At 46.3% G+C, this 21803-nt stretch overlaps 1 protein-coding gene across 1 annotated transcript in view; it reads right to left on the minus strand.

The window, feature by feature from the left end:
• The window catches only part of LOC119379533 (WASH complex subunit 2), a gene marked incomplete at its 5' end in the record, with an annotated part of 624148 nt that overhangs the window by 273304 nt on the left and 329041 nt on the right, over window positions 1-21803 (minus strand). The window contains 1 exon segment of the mRNA XM_037648828.2: window positions 14380-14470. Within this exon segment, the coding sequence (XP_037504756.1) occupies window positions 14380-14470 (91 nt within the window).

Consider the following 21803-nt stretch of genomic DNA (forward strand, 5'->3'; position numbering starts at 1 on the left):
AACCGTAAGTCGTTAAGTTTTTTAGAAAACGAATTTTGAAATTGGCAGCCAATTCCGGAATCACGCCTGTTAACGCAGGCCACCCTGTGCGTGTGACGTAACGCTCAAAAGGTTAACTGCTTTACAAACTGTGACCTTTTGTTTTTGAAAGTTTCCAAGGGAAAGAGAAAAATGTCAATCTCTTGACATCCATTTTTTTCATACTAAAACCTGTCAGTCAGCCCATCAAAAAAAAAAGAAAGTAATAATTTAGTTGGTGTAGCCTTTAATTCTAAACATCTAGGGCAAATACCATCTGCAATAAATAGGAGAAAAGATCATTTCAGTATTTTTTATTATACCTATAGGACGGTGTGAAAAGATGAAAACTCGATAACACCGTATGGCGACAGAGAGCGAGCCTGCTATATTTAACCAGGCACAAGAGACGCGCAAGAGAACCTCTTGGTTCTGCTAAGAGCTGCAGGCTTTACCGAGAAAGGAGGAGGTTAACAAAGTAGGGGAAACAAATCACAAGTCCGAAAGCGCATCGAGATAGTCAAGGCAGCACTGAGAAAACATGCCAACTCCTCCCCGTGAAACGCATCTTTGACTCTCATGCCCTCAGAAATTCGCAACTAACAGAAAAGCGTGCCCAGCCTTTCGTTACATGCAGCTTGTACTGTGGAAGGAACCTGAACCAGTACGCTGTCGCTGCAAAGATTCTCTCATCCATAAACTTCAGTGACACAATAAAACAGATGACACATGCCGTAACTTCCAACAATGCAGTTTTAAAATTGGGTGCGCGAAGCTCTGCGTTCGTTCATCGCCATTGCGCATGCATTATGCGCTACGTACGCAACAAACACTATCTGCGTATCCCATTGTAAAACTGGCTACTCCGCATGCGTCGTACGCCATCCTCGCGTATGTGCCCAACGAACGCTATCTTTGCGTACCCTATTCTAAAACTTCTTTTTACGCGGCACACGTAGCTTAAGCTAATGTGTATCTTGAAACTCATCATGCGGCCAAGAAAAGACACTCATTTTACTGAAATTAGGTTAACAAATATAAATATGGTTTTCGCCGATGTTCGTTCGAGCATGAACGGAAACCACGACGTGCATTTACGTTTAGACAGCTTTATCATGTATGCTGAATAAATTCCGCAGTAACGTACTGCTGAAACATGTCGCACATGCAGCCCGTGATGCAATGGAACACGCTTTTTCATTTGCCATAGTTCTGAAATACTGAGCGCAAATGCAGTAAAAATGAACTTACCTTCAAAAATGACAGAAGCCCGTGGTTACAGTATCCGCCAATCCACAGAAAACTAATCGCACATCAAAGTAACCACGCCCGTCCCTCGAGCATAGAAGAAAGGAAGTTGCGAGAGCGTCCCGCGCGCAAGCTGATGAGTGAATTTTTCCGCAGAGAATCTTACGGGACTCTAACCGTCAGTCAGCGTAACAGTCGCTCCACAGAGACATACTTCCATTCGGGTCCACAAGTTTAACACGCAGCGAAGTAGTTTATTCACAGCTGCGTTTATAGCCTCCACGAACCACGACACAAGCACGAAATATAGCAAAAGAGTGCATGACCGGTGAGCTCAACCGCCCATGCGAAATCGGCGAGCTTAACTGAAATTGCAGAAGCAACGGCCGCGCGGATGGATACAGTCAGCGCTAAGGCCTTCGTGCGGAAGTTAGACGGTTATCGCTGCGAGCAAATTACAGTAAATGACGTAAAGTTTACTGGTTAACGAGCTTTGAAGTCTTCATTATTGCTGATGCAATGTAGACACCATACGCCTTTATTCTTTTGCGCGCTACTTTCTTTATCGCAATGAGAGATGGCGTGCGCAGGCTCCAGTTCAAATTTCAATAGACCTCTCCCTGTTTGCAAACAGTGTGACGTCACTGGCAGTGTCCCGCCCCCAAGTGCCGCCTTCGGAGCAGGTGCTGGTTGGCAAGAAAGTTCCGCCGGCGGGATCTCTCTGCATAGCAGCGCTGTGTGTGTCTGCTTTACTTCGATAGAAGTTTTTGCAAATTACTGTTTTCTGAACTCACAGCTGTTAGAAGGAAGAGTTACTGCCTGTAATGAACGATTCTGTTAGTTCAACATATGATTTGCACGTCGTGGATGACAGCCATAAAAAAATCTTATGCTCCTCGGAAGCGAACGTTGTACATTTTCACGGCGACTGGTGTTAGGAGAAATATTAGTATGTCATGGATTAGCATGGCATGAATTTCCGTAGCGAAATCTGCACTGCAGTTTTAAACGATGTACAGCATTGGCGGCTCTGTGCGCGAGGTCAAGGATTAGATTCTCACTCACGGCGCAAAATTCTGATCAGAGATGAATCAAAGAAAAAAAAACGAAGGAAACACGCATTAGCCTGCGTTCGGTTAAAAAATCCCCGTGAAAATTAAAGCGAAGTTTTCCCCTACCGCGTTCCTCATAATCCACTGAGCAGTTTAGAGATGTTGAACACAATAATTTAATTATAAATGTTCTCTTGCGCGGTTACGTCGCTGTATCTGATGCCTTCAACGTGTTTCCATACTTCCTCCTCTCCTTTAGACTTGGTACACAAACTCGGAATGTCACTTCATAAATATCGAGCCGTAAAGGTAAGCTAACTAGAATATGACAAACAAGAATCTCCACTGCTTCCATTATGACGTATATCTCCAATAAAAGGCGATACGCGTATGGTTCTGGATATTCGCCGTGGTAAACCGTACGTGCATGTTCCGCAATGCTAAAACACGCTGGTAGCTCATGCGTAGTCTCACCTTTCAGTCCGGACATCATGCACTTTCTTTTTTTTTTTTGTGCACGCAGCACAAACACTGAGATGTACGCACTCGCAGATCATCGCGTCAAATAAAATGTCCAATCCTGATGTTCCGTCGACAACCGGTCACTGCAAATTGCTCAGTTAGAAACAACGCGTGCCGATGTTTTCGCAAACAAGATGCATCGTTATTCACACACCACACACCACACACAATATTGCCAGTTTCAACGTCCGCAAATGTGAACCGATATCGTCGCTGCCTTTCAACGCACACTACACGCCACAGTAAACGCGGCACATTTTCGAAGACGATGCCGCTGTTCCTCGCACAAACCACCACGTGGGTTCACTTCTCCAAGTTAAACAGCCAGCAGCGTGGCAAATTTTTCGTCACGCAGTCCACGACACATTTATATGTTCTTTGACACATACCACAAATAATCTTGGAACCGAAAGATTCAGAAAAAGGTTCCAAAGAAAAAAAAAAAAACGTGCGCCAAACACCGTGCGACTGTACCACGCTGCGCCGGCAGCGGGAATGTTTTGCCAACCACCCGCGGTTGCACGTGCGCCGAGAGGTCACGTGACCTGACGTCACGGGGAGTGAGTGACGTAGGCTGGTAGAGGTCTATTCGCGGTGGTTCATGCATGCCCATGCATGCATGGGCCAAGGGGCGCGCGGTCCGCTGCTGGGCGACAAAACGTCTTATAAAGTGCGTCTTCTAGACGTCACAAACAAGACGTTTTTAAAACGTCGAAATTGGTTTAGGATCGAACAAACGTCTTGAAATATACGTTCCAGACCAAAAAGGTTTTAAAAAATACGTTTTCTAGACGTTATCAAAAAACGGATATAATACGAATTTTCTGTGACGTTTTTAAAACGTCGAAATTGGCTTAGAATCGAACAAACGTCTTCAGATATACGTTGCAGACCAAAATGGTCTTAACAAATGCGTTTTCTAGACGTTATCAAAAACGGATATAATACGGATTTTCTGTGACGTTTTTAAAACGTCGAAATTGGTTTAGAATCGAACAAACGTCTGCAAATATACGTTGCAGACCAAAATGGTCTTAACAAATGCGTTTTCTAGACGTTATCAAAAACGGATATAATACGGATTTTCTGTGACGTTTTTAAAACGTCGAAATTGGTTTAGAATCGAACAAACGTCTGCAAATATACGTTGCAGACCAAAATGGTCTTAACAAATGCGTTTTCTAGACGTTATCAAAAACGGATATAATACGGATTTTCTATGACGTTTTTAAAACGTCGAAATTGGTTTAGAATCCGTTTTATCCGTTTCATCCCTTAAAAAAACGTTTTCTAGACCATGTGTGCTACCTGGGTACATACGTAAATAGTCCAGCTCTATCCTCTCTCCCTAACCTCTACTTGTCTATCATCCTCTGATGTACGCCATTCAGGTGTCAGTTGTAGGGGTGTGCAGATATTCGAACTTTCGAATATTTTTCGAATAGTGTTTACTATTCAATTCAATTCGCACCGGAATTTTACTATTCGAAGTATTTGAACTTCCAGAAAATATATAACGATTTATAAAACTGGAAAACAAATATAACGACGAAGAATCGGCGTGCAGAGCGTGCTTGGTCTTGCGTTTTGGGGCGCTGATGTGCGAAACTGCTAGCCGCTTCCATCGGTGATCAGAGCATCCGAGCGGTCGCTGCGCGACGAGCTTGGCCGAAGTGTTCGCTGCCGATGTATAAAATATGCCCATCCACGGTTCCGAGGAGCCAGCGGACGATGCGATTAGTTGTTTGCGACGAAGTACAATGCGGCTTCTTCACTTTCGCATGTCCGCTAGCACGATGTTATCGTCCGCAAAGTACAGATTCGTCTCATACATCAGCGCAGTGAGTGGAGTTAGGCCTAGCAACGACTCCGAGCAGTAAGCTCGGTCGTGGTGTGCGTGGCCACGGTGCGCGATGTTTCAAAGTTCGTCATGCTCAATCGCGAGTAAAAAGACTCATCCCACGATGGTCTTTGTCACGAGGTCCAAAGTGCTGATGTAGAACCTCTAACCGCGGGTCCCTCAGGTTAACGCTCGTGGGACCCGCGCGGGTCCCATGGTCTGAGACGCGCGTCTGCTATGTTCGCGACGAGCGCGATGCACTATCGTAATCTGAATGATTGAGCTTCTTTCTGCTTGCAACTGCCTAACTAAAGCGTAATTATATTCTAAATGATCGTTGAACCTAACGAGTGCAAACGCGTCATAATAGTTGCGCAATTTTCGACAGCCGTGACCTCGCGACCCGCAAGCAGTAGAAGATGCTCTCCCAAGCGAGGAACGAACCAATGGCAAGGTGTTTTGCGAAACGTACTTTCTGAATAATGTCTTAGCGCCACGATATCAGTGCGTTATAAAATTTATCAGTATCACCCAAAAAAAAAAGGCAAAATATCAAGTTATCCATGCAGGCTCGTGGCAGTACTGCACGTTACGTACCCGCGTCACTACGCAACAGCTAGCAGCACAGTTACAGCGGGCAGCGCGCTGCTGTCAGGTGTACGGGTTGTCGTACAAAAGGAATTGTTTCCTTTTTGGCCATGTTTTGCATTACATTTTAACGCGAAAAACTTACGTGGTCAGGTTTGCGAAAGCGCACACTCGTCAGGCGTCTACAAAGCCGTGCGTGGAAAACACATGACCTCTCCCACCGGCACTGACGCCAGCGCCAACGTGTAAAGTGTTGTCGACACCACTTTGGTTGTACCAAATCATGTAAATAAACACAAATAAACACATTCGGCCTCCACATTTTCCCATTCTTTACAAGACATCTAGGAAACACGACTTAGCAGCACCCCTCCAGTACTTCATCAACACCCAAAATTTTGCTATTTGCACAGCTCTAGTCAGCTGCTCAAGCTAGACAGCGCCCATCATTACTTCCTTCTTCCTTTTCTCCCCGCCCCCCTCTTCCCCTTGTAAATATTTCCTTCAATAAACAACCACTTAGTACCTCGCAGTCACAGGGTTCAGCCTGGGAGTGCGGAACCTGTTCGTCAGCCGTTTCCATGGTTACTTGGGTGCACATATATTTTAAACTCGCTTCAACCATTCATTATTGCAGAAATGCCAGACGAAACGATGCTGCAAAAACAGCCAAAACCACAATCAACACTCATTGAAAGGAGGTAACAGTATATTCATTTACCTTGTTCTCAAGTGATGTCCAAGTCTTAACTGTTCTCTCTTTGCATGAACGCACGCATTTCCTTAAAATAATTAGCTGTCCTTCACCATCGACACCAGCGTTAGCAAGTACATGCTGCTGAACACATTGGCGGTTCTCGCAAATTATCGTAATGTTCACTGTCATAAACCAGCTGCCAAAATGCGAAAATATATAATTGTTTAAATTTCTTTCTGGCCGCTGCTTCCGTAAACTACGCACAACAGCAGAGGATAGGGGAACTAAATAATTCATCGTTTATCAGAAATCATAGCGCAAAAAAGAACACGGGACAAGAGACCAGGACAACTGCTCACCGGTTTCTGAAAAACGATGAACAACCAACACGCACAAACGTTCTCCCTTCTAAATAATTCAGGCAGTTATAGTCGCGATTGCGGCGTGCCCTCAGGACAGAATGTGACAATTGATACTGTGTGCTGCACAAGCTGTAGCGCTGCCGGCTACTAGCACCACCTACTGCTGCAAGCAGAAGGGGGAGTGAGGAGAGCAGGGCTGGGACAGTTGGGAAGGAAAAACAGTCATGCTGTGTTCACAGTGAGCTCGGGTCTCGGCCCCACTTCTTCCGGCTAAATGTAACACCTGGCGACGAAGATGGGATCTCTTACTGTAGCATGTCTAACGACTGCAGGTGACAGGACATCAGGGTATGCTTGTTCTAACATGAAGACATTGGCAGGCTAGAGTCGTGAACCTCAGCTGCGGGAAGAGGTGGCCGACTGAGTCCATCAGCATGGCCTAGCATACTGCCTGGCTTGTAGACAAGCTTAAATTGATAGCTTGATAGAGTGAGTGCCCACCTGAGGACTCTCGGTGATGCCTGGCTTGGCACACCTCGACTTGAACCAAGAAGTCCTAGCAATGGCTGGTGGTCTGTTACAGCAGCGAACGGCCATCCCCACAGGTACTGATGAAATTTCCAGATACCAAAAACCAAAGCAAGGCCTTCTTTGTCAGTCTGACTGACGCTTGCCCCGGCGTCCAACTCCATTGGAAACAGTTTCCCTAACATTTCCACGGTGAAAAGGAAAGGCGGCAAAGTCGGCTCACCGCTTAGGTGCCAAATGTCAAAAAATTGTTCACGTATCTGCATGCTTCGCTGCAAATGTCGTTGAAGGACGATAGTCTTCTGCCATTTATGTTTTGCCTTGCCTCAGACAGCGCCTCCTCTATGTTGAATCAGCCGCACCTGGCTGGCATTGATAAAATAGAAAAGGCACTGCACGAGATATGGATGCCATCTGGCAGTGGCGTCGGGAAACATGAGCTTGTGCAGAACCCAGGGCCACTGCCAGGTGGCAGCGCCATATCGTTGGCAGAGGGCTTTTTCGTGCATAGCATCCAGTGCCTCCTCTAGAGGAGGCACTGATAGCATCACATTTTCAGTGCAGCCTCTAAGAAACACTGGCAGAGGGCTTTTTCGTGTATAGCGTTGCATTTTCAACGCAGCCTAAGAAACACTAGGGCCTCTAGAATTAGGTATCTATGTATTTTCTAGTAAAGGAACACACCACTTAATACTTACGTATTGATGTTTTGCCTCAGATATGTGTAAGATTTGCTTTTTGATCGACAATGTTCACAAGTATGAACGCAGCTACCAGTTCAAGATGGCTGGGCATTGAGCAAGTGCTTAAACTTTGGCCAGGTGACTGAATCATGTGACAGACAGGCAGACAAAGACAGACAGACCAAAACTTGTGCGCTCAAGTATCCCAAGAAAGACTATCGTCTTTAAAACATCAGCACTGCGAGGAACATGAAGCACATCAGCGTCATCGACAGCGTTTACCTGTGCGGTACGTGTTGATCGTGGCGGTACAGTTCTCACAGCCGACGCGTTTCCCTTCGCGAATGTCTCGGCTTTCCGCAACTTGCAGACGACTGTCAAGTGCCCCATTTTCTTTCAGTAATGACACTCCGACTTGCCGTGTCTGCACTGCAACGCTAAATGACCTCTGTAGCCGCAGCGGTAACACACCATGCTGTTGGCTGCGGACGATACTCGGTGAGTTGGCAAACCCAGTAAACTACTTGCACTTGGATGAGACAGTTCATCGGCATCCTTTTTAGTGGCTTCCATCACCAAGGCAGTTTTCACTGCATCCTCGAATGTGAGGTCGGGACTCTCGAGTAGCCGCGTCTGAACCGCTTCACTGTTTATGCCACATACAATTCAGTCTCTCAGCATGTTGTTGAGTTTGGTTCCACAACTGCAGTGCTCAGACAAACACTTAGCACCACAACAAAGTCGCTGACTGCTTCTCCTTCGGAACGCCCCCTCGAATTGAAGCGAAACCGTTGCACCATGACGAATGGTGTGGGGGCGTAGTTCCTGCCAAGTACGGCCAGTATCTCGTTGAGCGTTTTATCTTGGGGCGTTTCCGGCTTTACAAAGTTACGAAGTAGTGCATAGGTACGAGGTCCGTAGTAGCTAAAAAATATTGACCTTTTCTTTGCTGGCATGACATCGTTGGCTTCGAAGAACTCTTGGATGCGCTCCACGTAAGCAGGCCAGGCGTCGCCTTCCCCCTTGAACGCTTCGATCCTACCGAAGGTAAGCATGGTCTTCGTCACCAGTTGTTGAAGCAGATAAAGCAAAAACTGCATGCGGACAAGGGTTGCCGCATTGTGCCAATAATGGACACGGGTGCCCCAGTGTTCATCAGGAACTTCCGATCAGGCCCACCATGGGTACCTGCTTCTGTTAGCGGTCCTACGAGCTGTGCCTCAAGATGGAACTGTGTGGCACAGACACAGGGACCACATTTGCCCCAACCTCGTACAGACACCACCACCTGCAAACACTGTGCCTCTAGACCTGCCAGCTGAGCAGCAAGCAACAGAGCCTGTGGAGCCTGCAGGAGCTGCTGCTGAGCCAGAACAGCCACAAAGTCAGTCCCACCACAGAACTGGGCTACCACAAGCAGTCATTCCATCCGGAGGAAGCCCTGTTCCACTGCGAAAAAGTGGCCGAACAAGACGCCCTGTGAACCGGTATTCTCCATGACAAGAACTAAAGGGGAAGGAGTGTGACAATTGATACTGTGTGCTGCACCAGTTGTAGCACCGCCGGCTATTAGCGCCACCTGCTTCTGCGAGTGGAAGGGGGAATGAGGAGAGCAGGGCTAGGGCAGTTGGAAAGGAAAAACAGTCATGTTGTGTTCACAGTCAGCTCGGGTCTCGGCTCCACTTCTTCCAGCTACATGTAACACAGAACACAGTGTATAATTACACCGTGCAGAGGCATTCTGCTGTACCCCCTTGACTACATAGGTTTGATTCCTTTTGTGATGCAAGCAAAATGCAGCAGTGACCATAAGCTTCCTGTTCAGATTAAAGAATTAAAATTAGGTGAAGATCCAAGATGCCCAAGATGCCGCATGAAAAGAATCCAAAATCTGTCGGCACCTCATCAAGAAATGTTTCCTCGTTTCTTCGGCCCACATGCAACATTGCATGCGTTATGACAACCTCTAAAGTTAGCTAGTGGGATAATTAACCGTGCACTGAACAGTGTCTCATAATAATATGTGGGAGAAAAGCTGCAGTAAATCGCTCTGCAATCATGAGCTTCGAGTGATGAAAAAGCAGCGTTCTCATTAGTCTTCCAAGGTGAATGCAGAATATAACATTGGGTAAATTGAAACCGCATGGTCTCAACCACAGATGCAGCAGTTCAGTCATTACCCATACTTAAATATATGCTAACATATGCTACAGCACCGAACAATCCGCCGTGACTTGAAGGGACGGGTGGGACTCCTTCATGGCGCCACCTAGCAGCGTTTCAGGAAACGATCAGAAGTGCTGAACACAATCTGGTCACACCATGGGGAAGAGTGTCAACACCTAAAGTATTTTTCTTGCACCGTGTTTTACTCTTTTCACCCTATCTCATACCTTAGCCTCATCTGTTCATACCTGTTATGAACTTCTGTTAGCTCTCCCTTCTAGCCTGCCGGCATGTTCTTGTGCTTTGGGATTTTGCTTGTTTAAAATTGGCAAGATTTTCTGCAGTGGGGGAATCGTGCAGCAGCTCCCACACTTTGTTCTGCTTCTTTCAAGCTTTGCGGCACTCGTTCCACCAAGGGATACGTCGTTTGCATGCAACACCACTTACTTTGAATATACATTTAGAAGCAGCATTCATTATGAGAGCAGTAAAATACCCAAAAGCAGCATCAATATTTAAAGAGACATTTCAGCCCACGCGATAGACATAATGTTTCAGAACTTCTCCCAGTCAGCTGTATCAAGCTTCCACTGGGGAGCATTCAGGGGACATTCAGTTGATGTTTGCGTGCTTAAACTATCATAAAATGGTCGCTACCATATGGATTCTTAATAACGTTCCATTTAGAGAGAGGTAGGAAGGTTGGAGATGTAATGCTGAGATTGATAGAGGAATAAGTTTTGTTGAAGAGGCGCTTGTGATCGTGTGATCATTCGTCTTTTCGTCTGCCTTGTTGCGCCATTCTAAATCCACGCATCCGTACCAACTCGCCCAATTGTCAGTGCTACTCAGGCTACAATAAGTAGGTTCTTTCCTGCGTAGCAAACATGCACCAGTAAAAACGAGAAACTCCTCAATAAAACGGCCTCGCCTCTCGGTGCGACAGTCACCCAACAGGCTGCTGTGCACGTTGAACTCGCCAAGGATGACGTATGGTTCCGAATATTGATCTAATAATGTTTAAAATTGATGTTTCAGTATATGATAATTTGGGGGTATATAAATTGAGCCGACAGCAATAACTTTGTTCAGAAGCACAGCCCGAACAGCCACTGCTTCCAATGCCGTTAGTAGGCGCAAGTGTTGACACACTACACTTTTATCGATTATAATATGGGTGTGTCAATTATAATAGTGGGTGTGTCAGCTGGCTCATGGTAAACATAGGACCTAATCCATTCCTGTTCTACGTACAGATCCTCCTTTTTGTTGGAGTGACCAAAGCCAGTGCATCTCTGGAAACAACCAACTTCACCGATCAAACCATGGCTACATGCTGTGATAGTGTATGGTTTTCGCTAAACTGCACAGACCATGTGATTGTCACATGCGGCATGGTCTACGTCATCAGATCCGGTGTTAATTGTGCCATGTCGCTTGGCTTTTTTCAGTGGGTGTGCCAGCTAGCCAACGGTGAGCTGGCCAATGGTCATTGTGCCCCATTTTGATGCGCTGTACAGGTATAACATTTTCGTCTTTCCACCAGTCCAAGAGTTCTTCGTCAGTGAGGTTCACAGGGTTGTTGTCTGAAATAAGACCTTTGATTGTGTTCATTGTTCGATGTGCGGTAACTGAGATAGGCCTATCCCCCAATGCTACAAGGTTGCTTAGTTTCTGATAGTACTGAGTTTTGTCCTTTGTTTCAATTAGTAGATCGATCCCCACTTGCCATCTTGGTGGCTTTATAGCCACTGCCAATGGTTTCCATGAGGCATCTAGAAACCAGAAATCGTGAGATGTTTGTCACTTTCTTTTGGTACTTTCACAGTGGATAACGTGGTATTTCGAGAAGGTGTCTTTCTTTTTTTGGAGGGATTCAAGTGTTGCATCGGTGCGCCACCTTTTTTAGGGGGCGATCGGTTAAGAAAGGGTTCGGCTAAAGGCCCTCCATCACGTCCGCTGCCGCTTTTTTAAGTAGCGCCATCTATTGTTTTGTCGCCACTGCCCATTTCCGGTTCCGGAGCTTCCGGAAGGAAGTTCTTGAGCCACTTCCTTCCACTTTTTCCTTACACCTTGTTTCTGCACATACGAGAAAGCACATATTTCCTTCTCCGTTTCGCAAGTGTTTTTTTTTTTTTTTTTGAGGTTCGTCGTTAACTGCCTGCCGCCGAGTGAGTTTTCGCCCGGTGTTTCTGCGTCACGAGGGCATGGGTGGGCAAGGGCCAGGTGCATCAACCGGAAAAGCAACAGAAACATCATGGCGGCACTTCGGCTTCTGCTGGGCAGAGAACTGGTGTAAAGGGAGAGGGGGAGGACGAGTTGGCGCTACTTAACCTGGCCGGCGGAAAACGCATGAAGGGGCTTTAGGTTCAGCGTTCACATGAAAAGTGCTGATTGTTCAGCTGCCATGCCAGCCGCACACCACCAAGCCCAACGAAAGGACACTACGAGATGCAAAGAAAACGCAGACGCCAGCTGTACATAGCCACTATAACCAAATATGGTGTAGCCAAGGTTGGGTACCCATAAAAGGTTAACACTTGCTGCCAGGAAAACTAGAGGCAAATGGAAGAGAGAAGACAGGAAAGAATAAAAGTTAAAGAGAAAGACGAAGATGTTGGGAGAGAGAGAGAGGAAAAGGTGACTGCCGATTTCCCCTGGGTGGGTCAACCCAGATGCGCCATCTATGTGAAGCTGGGGCCAAGGAGGTGTGTTGCCTCCACCAGGGGGCCATAACGGTTCAATCACCCAGCATCGGCACAACCCCCAGGATCCCCTTTTCTCAGACATGGCTAAACACACACACCAAGGTGTGGGAGGGGGTGGCCCCCCCCCCCCCCATTAGCTTGGGTCCGTGGTGATGCTACTTACCAAACGGTCGCAGCAACCTTGTGAGCTGTGTGTTGCTCATTCATGATGGACATTTTATCGCTCTTGTAGAAACAAAAGCACCGCTGTTTCGCCAGTTTCGTGGAAATGTGAACGAGCTAAGTTCAAAATGGAAGCGAAAGACCAATCACATTGGAACAGAACACAGCTCTAAGAATGGCAGACTGGGCATGTTGGTTCAGCATATTTTGAAGTGTAAGGCGCGATGACAACAGAAAAAAGGGAGAGTGTGTGTATGACTCTCCCTTTAGTCCATTGTCATTGCGCCTTACACTTCAAAAAAGAACACAACTGCTGTAACGGCTGTTACGCCAGATGCTAGGTTGCGCGATGCTGATGCCATAGATTTTTTTTTTGCTGCTTTGATAAAATGTCATCTTAAATGTGGCTGTAGAACATTAGAGTGGACCACAACATTGCATTCTTTGCACTTTAAAAGTCTTGCACCTCATTGGCGGATATTGCAGTAAAGGGGAAATAATGGGTAAGACAAAATAATGCTTATAACTATAGACCGGATTTGTAGGCATTAAAAAAACGTATTTTAGGTGCCAAAACTAGGCAGGCAAAACAATGTAAAAGGCTTCCAATATCTTAAATATAGGTGTTGTGTCGCCACCGGATACACCGTCCGGTGGAACAAAGGAGGGTGCTTTCGCACCGGAGCACACGCTGTGAAGGTCAGACCAGGCCGAGAACGGGGAGGGGACTCTCTTTATTGACAGAGAGCGTATAAACATTGTTTACAGGAAATCATACAAGAGATACCTGTCGTGTGGCGCTCTGTACCATACCTTGAGAAACCGAAACTGGGCAAAAGCATGAAATGCGTGACACCACAATAGGCACAATAAATTTTTACACAAATGCAAATAATTTTAAAGGAAGATGTGCACGACCTCTATTTACGACAAGAAAACAAGAAATGTTATTGTTTAATTAAGGTGGTACACAGGCACCAACAGTTGAATGTAGCAGTGCAACTGTCCTTTGTCACGCATACTTTCTAGAACATGGTCTCTCCGCTTATTCTGTAGTATGGCGAGTCAAGTGTCCATTGTCGAATGAACACACACCCCTGTGCCTTTCTTTTCAGCATGGCTGAGAAGGGTAGAGCAGGAGCAGACATCCAGATCGCTAAAAGACCAGAAGGGGGGGATTCTTTCTGTTGGCCGGGTCGAATCGCTAGAACCAGTTTCTCCGCTGGCGGTTAACACATTAAAGACTAAATTACAAACTAAACAAAAGCCGTGTGCACATCACATTTTTCTTTCTTCTCCTGCTCTTCACTCTCCCCTGATGGCTCTCCGCAATTTCACATTCGCCAACCGCTCGCGCCATGTCAGCGCAGCGGCGTATGCTCGCCGACGAGTCCCATTTCACTGCTGCTAGCGGTTGTTTGCTGGAAGTTGGCTGAACTAGAGGTCTAGGTTGAACCCCATAGAGTTCCGAACAGTCAATGTTGCATGGTAACATGAATAACGGGCTCAAACTGTGCCAGGAAGTGGTACTTGAGGTTACTGTTCATAGAGGCCCCAGTTTTGAAAATAGGCATTTATAGGCACTTATAGGCATATAGGAATGAACGCCAAAAATAGGCATTTATAGGCACTATAGAAACACTATAAAAAGCCTCCTTAGCCTCTAATTCATGTTCATATATCAAAGTGGCACGATAGGAGCATAAGGAACAAAATATGCATTTTCCTAAAATCCGGTCTCTAGTTATAACGAAGAAACATCGGCTCTCCCTTCAACCTCATTATAAAAGGGTTTAAAGTAGTACCTTTTCAAGAACAGTTGCAGCAGCAGGGCATGAATTCTCTGATCCATCGTCTTCATCTTCAAACAGGAAGATCCCTCTTGAGGATAACTGGCTGGAAAATAGTGAAGAATCAGGTGCATTCACAAACAGCTATTACTAGCATATACAAAATGGTGACACAAATAAGAGATGCTGAATGGTAGTCTAAGCATTGAGTTGGGTGAAAGTCACATAGCCAGAAGAAACACAGGCCTAAGATCATAAACACATATGCATCGGGTATTTATCATTGGAAATTCGAGCTCACACTTTCCTTGACAGTTGTTTCAAAAATTGTAGCAGCACATAAAGCTGGGAACATTTGCATGATTATACTGCCACACAGTTAGACAACAAGATGAACCTTGGGTTGTTTGGCTTGTTGAGTTCATTTGCCAAGAAGCGATTCAGTCTGACTGTCTACTTTGCCATCTTCCATGCGCAGTTTTTACAAACACCAAGCAGCATTAGTTCCCCCAATTTGATAGCATAGACTCGATGCTTGTGAAAAAAACAAACGAAAATAAATCAACAGACTTCAATAAATTGAAAACTTGGGCTTGGTAAGACAATCACACAAAAAACCAGCACACATTCACGATACAGACAAGAAAGAAGCACATCCAGTGATGGAAGCGACATTTGGCTTTTTGGAGCAGATTCTGGAGCAGAAAAAATGGTGCTTAGGAGGAGCCATAAGTGTTTTCGGAGCAGAAAAATGCTAGTTTGGAGCAGCCATTGGTGTTTTCGGAGCAGATGGCAAATATTTCAAACGCCTCCTTGAGTTTAAAGCATCATTTAAGCATCTCATAAATATTAATATTCATTATTAACAATATTGCACATACAATAATCACTGCAAACTGCAAGAAACAAATAATTAAGCAGATGGATGGTCATTGAACACTAAGTATGATGAGCTACATGTATTTAAAATATCAGTACTTGTGGCAGAAATGATATAAAAGCGATAAGGCTGAGCACAAAATTATAAAAGCAGCCAAAATCACGTGCAACTATCACCAAAGCATGAAAAAATCCGTAAACAGGGGGGTGGGTGCTCGAGCCGACGTTTTGACAAGTGGACTTTTCTTCAAGGCTGGAACTGATTTCCTTAGCTATCGTGTGTGTATGCTTTATGCCCTCTCCAGAGTGGGGGTGGGGGAGGAGAGGCCGCCGTGATGAACTGTGTGAGTCATAAGGAAGGCGGAAAAAGCGGAAGAAAAAAGAACAAAAAGCGGGGCGGGGGAGGGGGGGGAGAGGAGAGGGTGTACGTTTCGCTGAATGATTGTCAGTGGAAGCACGTGGCATTTTAACAATAGTAGGTTCGAATGTAATTTGCAGGAACATCAAGTACAGAATCAGGAATGAATTTAAACAGACGTAGCCAATTACACAATCTAACGGACCGTCCCACGAACCAGAACAACAAGCACTAGCTGCAACTCACACCCCACCGTAGCTAAGACACAAGAAGCATCTACTCAGACGGTGGACGTGATAATAACACCAGTAACAGAACCCACACAACAAGCAGAGGCAACAAATTCACGCACTCCCCTAACAGAGACATCTGCGAACGCTACCAAACAAACAGATACAGAAACACGCATCGGGTCAGACATCACCACCAAAGAGTAGTAAGAAAATACCCCCTGAAAACGTGCCCTGGAGGTCTGCCCGACTCCAACAGAAATGACTAACAAGCACCAAGGACATGAAAAGCAACCGCAAATCTTAGTTTTTTCTCCAATCCCGTAAGCTCACCGCGAAACAAACTACAGAATGCATTTGAAGAAATACTCCTAGCTACGTTAAAGAAAAGAAAATTCCGAAAGGTCTTAAAATTAAGGTCAGATGTGCTCTTGGTACCCTACCGCCTAAACTATTAGCGAAATGGAACAGCATTTTAGAAAGTGCGTCTTTATCATTAATAGATATTTTAAAAGAACCATTGCGGAAATCAACTTGCTTTAATAACCAACCAACTTAATAACGTTAAACTATCTGAAGAGGAAACTGAAGAACTTGCCCAATTTGTAGAATGTAGAGAAGATAAATTGCTCATCAAGGAAAAGCGCAAAGAAAACCATGCTACGAACTCTGCCCTCAATAATTCGAGGAACACGGTAGAAAGCTCCGCAATCCCAGCCCAACACCCAGAACGCCGTAGCGAAGTGGTAGACATATCACAAAGCTTAAGTCCAGTCGATATAGATCTACTCAAGCGCAGCCTTACATTTTGTCCCACAAACAATGCAGTGAACGAGTACGAGCTCCACAAAGATATAACTGAGTTTTCAAGATGTTTGCGCATCAAGGAATTCTTTCTTGATAAGGCAGACAGGGAAGACGTAAGCAATGCCTCTTTGCGTCCGCCAAGCACTTGAACACCAGATACAGAACAATGCCAAGAGTTAGATCAATATATAAAACTAGTCTCAAGGGAAATTCTGAGCACAGCTAAACGGAGTAGAAAGCCGAAGAACTTAACTTATGCAGAACACGAGGTCCTGAAACAGCTTTCAAACAGAAAGGACATTGTTATAAAACCAGCGGACAAGGGTGGTAGTAGAGTAATCTGGCCTATAGAAAAATATAAAAACGAAGCTATCAGACAACTCAGCAACAACACGCACTATCGAAAATTAGCCTCGGACCCGACTCAAGAATATAGTAATAGCATACAACACACGATCATGGATTTTCTAGCCAGGGAATTAATCACACACTCTGAGCACCGGCTCCTAATGCCTAAAAATAAGTAAGCAGGCCGCTTCTACCTTCTTCCGAAGATTCATAAGGTGTCCATAGATGAACTGCTTATCGCGCAAATCCCGGGCAGGCCTATAGTATCTAACAACAATACACCTACTGAGTACACCAGGCCGGCAGAGAACTCGTGCAGCACTACGCTTGCACCTTGACAAAACGAGGGAACCGGTGCAGAGGGCGCGCGCGACACCAGCAAAACGAGGAGGACGGTGCTGCACCCGTTGAATTGGTGCCGCCGGTGCAGCCAAATCGACGAAGAGACCTTATATAGAGTCTCATCGCCATCATATAATGGCGACGGAGCATGTTTTGTTGCAAGTTTGCGTAGGATGATTCCGTGCGTGACTGAGCTGTGCGCGTCGTATTTGTTGCCTTGTGTTCTCTTGTGAAGTGCAGTTGGTGACTATAAATGCTCACGTCAAGGGGAAATTTTTTTTCACGCTGACGATAGTTGCGTCGTGCCCTTTTTGCGTGCTCAAGGCCTGTGACTGCGAGTGCCACAAACAAAGGGAGGGGACCTTCAGTTGCATGTCTACCAGGAGAAGTTTCCACAGGCTGAAAGCGTGAAAATATCTGGATCTCGAAGATGAGCTTGTCGACGATCTGAAGCTTCTCCATATAGATTGAGCTTGACTAATAGGTAACGGTGATGGGATACTCCCACAATCAAGGCATATCTAGAAGCGATCTCGGAACTATGTTTGTCTGGGATCCAGTTTGCCTGGATCACAGACGAACATGAATTGCTAGGAGAATAAATTCTCCATTCAACGAAGGCGCTCTCTACCTGTCTCACTCTCTCTTTCAAGGTATGGGCGCGGGTGCAAAAGATTATTTTTTTTTTCTCGGGTGGTGTTGAAGAGTTGTCATATGATGTGGAGTCGGCGTAAAATTTCGTCGTATAACCGAGGCTTTTAATACATTATTTTTATGGGGTTTCACCGGGATCAAGCCAATTCGTCGTAAAATGCGGGTCATCCCACTGTTTTACCAAGTTTCGGTATTCGAAAAATCGATTAGTAGATATTCGATTCGCGAATCAACTATTTGCAGGGCTCCTATTCAATTCGTATTCGAATATTCGAGTATTCGCACACCCCTACCTGTTAATGTTAGATTAAATGGGCATCGCGCGGACACGGCAAAGAAGTTACCCACAGTAGTGGCACAACATTTTAATGTAGCAGGTCACAACTTCGACGATCTCAAACTTTACATACTTCAGTCAAACTTCCGGTCCCCAAGGGACAGAAAATATACAGAGTCATACCTTATTCACAAGTTCACTACATTCCAGCCGGCAGGTATTAACGTTTCTAAGGGGGCTCTTGAATCAATTCGGTATGGTACACACACAACGAAAACCAATGAGCCCTTCTTCTAGGAATATCGAACCTACTATTGTTAAAATGCCACGTGCTTCCATCCACTGACAACCATTCAGCGAAACATACACCCTCTCCTCTCCCCCCCTCCCCCCCGCCCCGCTTTTTGTTCTTTTTTCTTCCGCTTTTTCCGCCTTCCTTATGACTCACACAGTTCGTCATGGCGGCCTCTCCTCCCCCACCCCCACTGTGGAGACGGCACAAAGCATACACACACGATAGCTAAGAAAATCAGTTCCAGCCTTGAAGAAGACAAGTCCACTTGTCGAAACGTCGGCTCGAGCACCCACCCCCGTTTACGCATTTTTTCATCGCAAGCTTCCCACTTCCTGCCGTTTTTTTGGATATCACCAAAGCAGCAGTTTATAATCGGTACAAGATCAAAGCACAAGCTTCACCTGGCTTTGCTGCTTGTCTTTTATCTCAACCACGAACCCCTCTCGAAGAGCACTGAAACCGCATTCTTTTGAAAGTGTGTGAAGCGCAGTAAGGAAAGCTTCGGCCGATTCCCATCTTGTTGCACTCATTGAATCTGGCTCATTCAAAGGTTACGTTGTGTCGCAGAATAAAACATTTGTCAAGCTGCTACACCACCGCATTGAATTTCTTGGAGTTCTCTTCAGCTAAAACGAAGATGGCATAGGTTTTTTTCGGCTTGCTCACCCATGATGTAGAGTATTGCGTCTACTTGATGCTGCTCGGGCTTCACGCACAAGCCTGAAGAGGTTCGGAAACGATCAAAGCGTTGTTTCCACTTCGGCCACTCGTTTGTGGTCGTCTGCAATGTATGCAACCCATGGGCATCGGCAGGGGGGTGCAAAAGGGGCACTTGCCCCCCCCCCCCCCCCCCCGCAAGCGGCACCAGCCCTCCCCCCTCTCACCCTCGCCCACATCCCCAAAGACCCCCTCCTCAATGTGTGCTTCTTTATTTTCTTGCTGACATCGGTGACCAGAGACCTTCCAGAATGTTCCTTTCAATCCCGACGTCAAAAAAAAAGTCAGGGAACCTTTCCACTGATCTTTCCTTTGCGAAAACGCAGGTAGCCAGCACCAACAAAGGCAAATTCAAGCTGTCCATTTGTGGAAGCCTTTTCCCCTGCAAATTGTGCCCCTGGCATTCTTCCGAAGAGACAGAAATTTTCTCTTCAGACGACCTTCTTTAGAAGGAAGCCCCCCTCCCCCCATTCTTTCTCTTTCTTTTTGGTTATGGTGCCAGTGAAGAAAAAATCCACAGCACCAATGTTCAGCCCCCTAATCAAGGGGAGAGTAACGACGGCCCTTTGTCATGGCTGCTTCGAGTATGTTGAAGGCTGCATGTGATGGTGCGCCCTAAGGATGCCGAAGTGTTTACGTTTTCGGGGGAGAAGGCTGTGTCTTTCGCTCGCCGACGGCGGCCGCTCAGCTTTTCTTTTTGTGTGGAGTGCTCAGGGCGAGAGCGGTTTCGCACCAAGGGGCGAATCGTGAGGTCGCAGAATGCCGAGAGGGGTTGGATTTCGAAGCGGGGACCGGTGCCGGACACCTCCCGCTGTGTTTGAAGTGCATTGTGGTCAGTTGCGCCAGCTGCGATGGCGCCACGCGGGCAGTTGCGCGCCGCCTCCCCTCTGGTGGGCCACGGCCGCCACGGTCTTGTTTTTGAACTCCGGGAAGACGCCACTTCCGGCCAGGAAACAGACCACACTGCGTAGATCTGAAGTGCAGGCGGCGCTGTTTGATGACATCGGTCGGCGACGGGAACACGCGAAAGAGGCAAAAGAAACCCCAGTAGCCTAGTTAGCGCCAAGTTCGAGGTGACGGTCCTTTTGCTGGCCGACGATGCCGCTGAAGCGCGGAATGTAGGAGCAATAAATTCCGCACATGTGGCGTCGGCTCCTGAAACCGTGCGTGACCACGTGTCGATGAGAAAGGAGGAAAACCGCTGTTTTTCGTAATATCTTGGTTTTCCACTTAGGCCCTGCCCGGTGGGCTGTGGCCTACTAGTACTTACGCTCTGGTTGGCCGCCGTGGTCAAGGGAGGGATAAAGGGATGCCACCGCCCCTTTTCTTTGTTTGTTGCAGTAGATATTGACCTGCACATGAGTGGTACGGATTTTTGCGAATTGTCATTTCTCGAAAGCCCTTCTCTAGCAACCTCTCTACTCACGGCTACAATGTGTACCCACCACGGTGAAAAAAATAGCTTGTACCCAACAGAACAGAAAAAAGTGCCGCTCCGCTAGGGAATCTCGCAGCTTGCCTGCGCCAAAGTGAGCGCGCGTCCGTGAGCATCGTGGAGCTGTTGTACAGTGCCACCGCAACGCGAAAATGGACATCAGAAGCTTCTTTAAAAGGAAAGCTGATACTGACGTTGCGCCATGTTTGATGAAGAAGATACAACTTTCCGAGCTGGACCACGATCCCGAATCCAAAGATATTTCTACCACTTCCTCCGAACTTGAGGAGCCTCCAACATCAAGGCACCCTCTCGACATCGGCTGCGCCCTCAAATCATCTCTCGCAGGTAAGCTACATCACAGCAAATAGTACGGCTCCAGTCTTTGCCATACGAAACTTTTGGGCACACCGACAGTTCGGGGAAAAAAGTCATTCGAAGTTGATTCATTGCCGATTTCTTTTTTTTTCTTACTCTTTGAGGACAAGCACCTTGTTCTGCATGGTCCCGGCTTTAACATGTCCCACTATGCTGGCCCGTTAACCTGCCGCAAGCATGCCTTTTGTGTTAATTATTTAGCGTGCTCCTTGTTTTGACCCTTCAGTTGGTAAACCAGATTTAGGCTAGCTTCATAAAAGCTGGCCTAATAATTTTAACATTGCCTAGATGGGCCTGTCTGGCATCATACCGGGAAGCCAGATGTTGCACTGATGAAGATGTACTCATCACAAGGAAACTGCAGCATGCACCGTCTTAGTTTAAAATAAAAGTTCCGTAGGAGTATGGCGTCCTTGTTCATGTAGGAAGGCTCATTCGTCACATTGCAGAATAGTGCACAGTCATTGGATGATGAGTTAACCGGGAATTCAAAGGGGTGCGACAAGTACCGCTATACGTGGTTTCGAAAATATGCGGGCAGTTTCTCATAATTAGACGTCATCTAAGAACTTTCCAATTGGCTCTGCTTTTTGTTCCGGTCGACAAAGGACACCTTTTTTCGGTAACCTTAAAATTACCGACAATATTATTGGCCATCTTTGTGGCCAAAATATAACAACGGGTCTCAAATCAGGCCAAACGATCTCCGCCCGGTCTTT

This window comes from Rhipicephalus sanguineus, chromosome 1 (genome assembly GCF_013339695.2).
Source record: "Rhipicephalus sanguineus isolate Rsan-2018 chromosome 1, BIME_Rsan_1.4, whole genome shotgun sequence".
Classification (NCBI taxonomy): domain Eukaryota; kingdom Metazoa; phylum Arthropoda; class Arachnida; order Ixodida; family Ixodidae; genus Rhipicephalus; species Rhipicephalus sanguineus.